General features: G+C 41.5%; 1 protein-coding gene across 1 annotated transcript in view; it reads right to left on the bottom strand.

The window, feature by feature from the left end:
* Positions 1–2178, bottom strand: part of ppp4r2b (protein phosphatase 4, regulatory subunit 2b) — a gene marked incomplete at its 5' end in the record, with an annotated part of 4596 nt that extends 2418 nt beyond the window's left edge. Inside the window, 5 exon segments of the mRNA XM_014009478.1 lie at positions 984–1249; positions 1337–1477; positions 1777–1851; positions 1970–2007; positions 2085–2178. Of these exon segments, the coding sequence (XP_013864932.1) occupies positions 984–1249; positions 1337–1477; positions 1777–1851; positions 1970–2007; positions 2085–2178 (614 nt within the window).
* Positions 2179–2739: the final 561 nt, after the last annotated feature.

The raw sequence follows: 2739 nt of genomic DNA, 5'->3' as shown, positions 1-2739 counted from the left end.
ATTATGGAGTGGGAATTATTTTCAACTCAAAATATCTTCAAACGAATGAAATATAAAGTAATTAGTGAAGGAAACCCGTCTGGATAACAGCAGACTGACTGCTCGTAAAATATACGACAGGTCTGGACCACTCGTGAATTTTGTTCGTATCTGAAAAAAAAAATCTAACAATATGAAAACATTGGTGAATGCCACAAATTCTCCTAAATCACTCGTACGCACAACTTAAGAACAAATCTGTGCGTACGAATGGTTCCTGCATGAGGCCCATTCATTCTTGAGTTTCCTGATTCTACGTACTTTCTTGTCTCCAGTTTCTTGTTCTTTAGGGGTCTTTGTATCTCATCTGCTTGGTCATAGAACCAGCTTTCATTCTTTTTCCTTCTTTCCAAAGACACATTTGGCAGCATTGTGAAGCACTTTTGTTAGACCATCCCAAGATTCTTCTCAGCTACTTGGGACCATTAAAAAAAACAATCCATATCTAAATAAAGCAATCTGCTGCAGGGTGGATCTGCGTCACGTTGATAAAATGTCTGGCTGTTTTGTTAGCCAATACATGGTCAATTTGGTGCCAGTGTTTTCAGCACAAATGTTGCCAGGTATGAGTTGGACCATCATTCCCTTTACTGAGAGTTTTAAGTGTGTGCAGAATTACATGAAGCCACTCAGGTGGTGGAGGAATCAGTAACATTCTTCTCTTGGTTTTAATAATTCACCAGCTTCAATATTGTCTCCAGTTGTTTTCCAGACTTGTTCTAACAAATAAATGTATTTATTTTTAGYGCAGCTCCAACTTCTTCTACTGGATTGGAAAAAGAGGTTTTGTCGAGATCCAAGTCCCACCCCCACCCTGGTTCTGATTGGCTAGTATAGCTCTGGTCAAACCTGAACCTGACCCCACCACCACACTAAGAGTCAATGACTTCCTTCCTAAAGGGTTCGAGGCACAAAAAGCAGCAAAGCAGACGAGCAGCTCATACCTTGTTCTTCAGAGGCAGCAGAGCTGGAGGCTTCACTCACAACCTTCTCTTCCTTCTCTTGAAGCATGGCTTCTGCTTCTTTAGACAGGCAGGAGCTGTCTGACGGGTCGAGTGTGTCCGCCTCCTGCTCTTCCTCCTCTTCCTCATCCTCCTCGCTAAACTTCAGTCTTTTTACTTCTTGGTGATCAGGCTCCATGTCCTCTTCCTTATCTGAGTGTTTGTTCTTCACAGCACTCCCAGGAGAGTCTTCTGAATGACAAACCTCACTGACAACAAATTAAAGAGACCCACATYAAATTCTGTACACGTTTCCCATGAAAACCAGTTGTGGTGTACCGATGATTGAGTCGTACCTCGAGTCTTTGTCGCCATCTAGCTCTGCGTTGAGGTCTGTGTTGCCTGTGCTATCTGGCAGACCATTAGCTGCTAGTGAGTGGGCCAGAGACAACTTTGGTCTGTTCAGCGGCCGGGGCGTTCCCGGACCGTTCACTTTTCTAAAACAATCCAAGAAGAAAATGTAGAATTAGAAATTAATAATAATTTTATAGTTTTTTACCAATTTACATAAAGGGGCTTTAGTTTTTCTCAAACTGACAGCTGTCTATAGAACCATCCTCTTCATCAGACTGTCACAGAAAAACAGAGCCTCTTCAGTCAGAGGCTTCTTCAACTTCGCTGTAATACAGACCGCTGCCCACAGCCATCACCATCAACAATAACTCTTTAGTTAAATGAGTTACAACAACACCTAATTTCCCTCTGGGATCAATAAAGTATTTTAGAATTGAACAACCTCTCTGTAAATGAAGATGTGTTTCCTGGAAGCATCACTCCGTTCATCCTATTAACAGCACTGCATCCATTTTTCCTGAAAAATAAATAAAATAAACGWAAAAACTGAGCTTTACCCACAGAAAAGAAATGTGTACAGTATTTATGTATTTGTAAATGTTGTATAAATTGGTGAACTCGCATCCAACACTTACTCTGAAGTTGGATGGACACAGCTTACCACCATTACATTCTAGAGAAAAACAAACAAACCATTTGTAATAAAAAAAGTTTTGCCTAAAAGAAGAACTTTGTGTTTGAAGGACCTACCTTCTCCACCCCTCGAAGGAACTTGTCAGTTCCTGTGTAGTTCCTTTTGGGTTCTGTGAGGAGCTCACACAAGCGCTGGATTGTAAAAGGGATTCTAAGAGGAAAAGAAAATCTTTGTTAGTTTTGCATTTATAGAAATTTAATACCTTTAATCACCAGTAGAACTGATAAAACAGAAGGCAGTCAGATTGAGTTGTCTTTCTCAGAGCTCTAAGAACCTCCACCAAACAGAACTGAAACAGCATTTTGTATCTGGTGTTATCAACTATATCCCATCCCACACCCACCCACACACCCCTTTTTGTTTCTTTTTAACCTCCAACCGTCTTAAAGTGTCAAACCAAAACCACCCAGTTACTTTAGTGCAGTGATTAATTTTTAGGCAAAAGAAAATCTTACATTTACATTGTGACATGGGTCAGCCAGCAGCGTTTTCACAAATGCTCGACTCATTTGCAGTTTGGACGTGGTGGGGTGAATATCTCCTGTTCTGACTGTGGTTGGGAGGGAAGCTGCACCAGGACTGACCTGATATGAAGGTGAACTTCCAACACACAGAGGTGGTGTTAAAGGCACAGTGTGTAGGATTGTTGTTTTCAGCGACATCTAGTGGTTGAGTGGTTAAATCATCCTCCCTGGTCCTCCCCCCACCCCC

Source organism: Austrofundulus limnaeus, unplaced genomic scaffold (genome assembly GCF_001266775.1).
Source record: "Austrofundulus limnaeus strain Quisiro unplaced genomic scaffold, Austrofundulus_limnaeus-1.0 Scaffold58, whole genome shotgun sequence".
NCBI lineage: Eukaryota > Metazoa > Chordata > Actinopteri > Cyprinodontiformes > Rivulidae > Austrofundulus > Austrofundulus limnaeus.
Note: the sequence above shows the minus strand (reverse complement) of the source record. Positions and strands in the feature narration are given on the sequence as shown.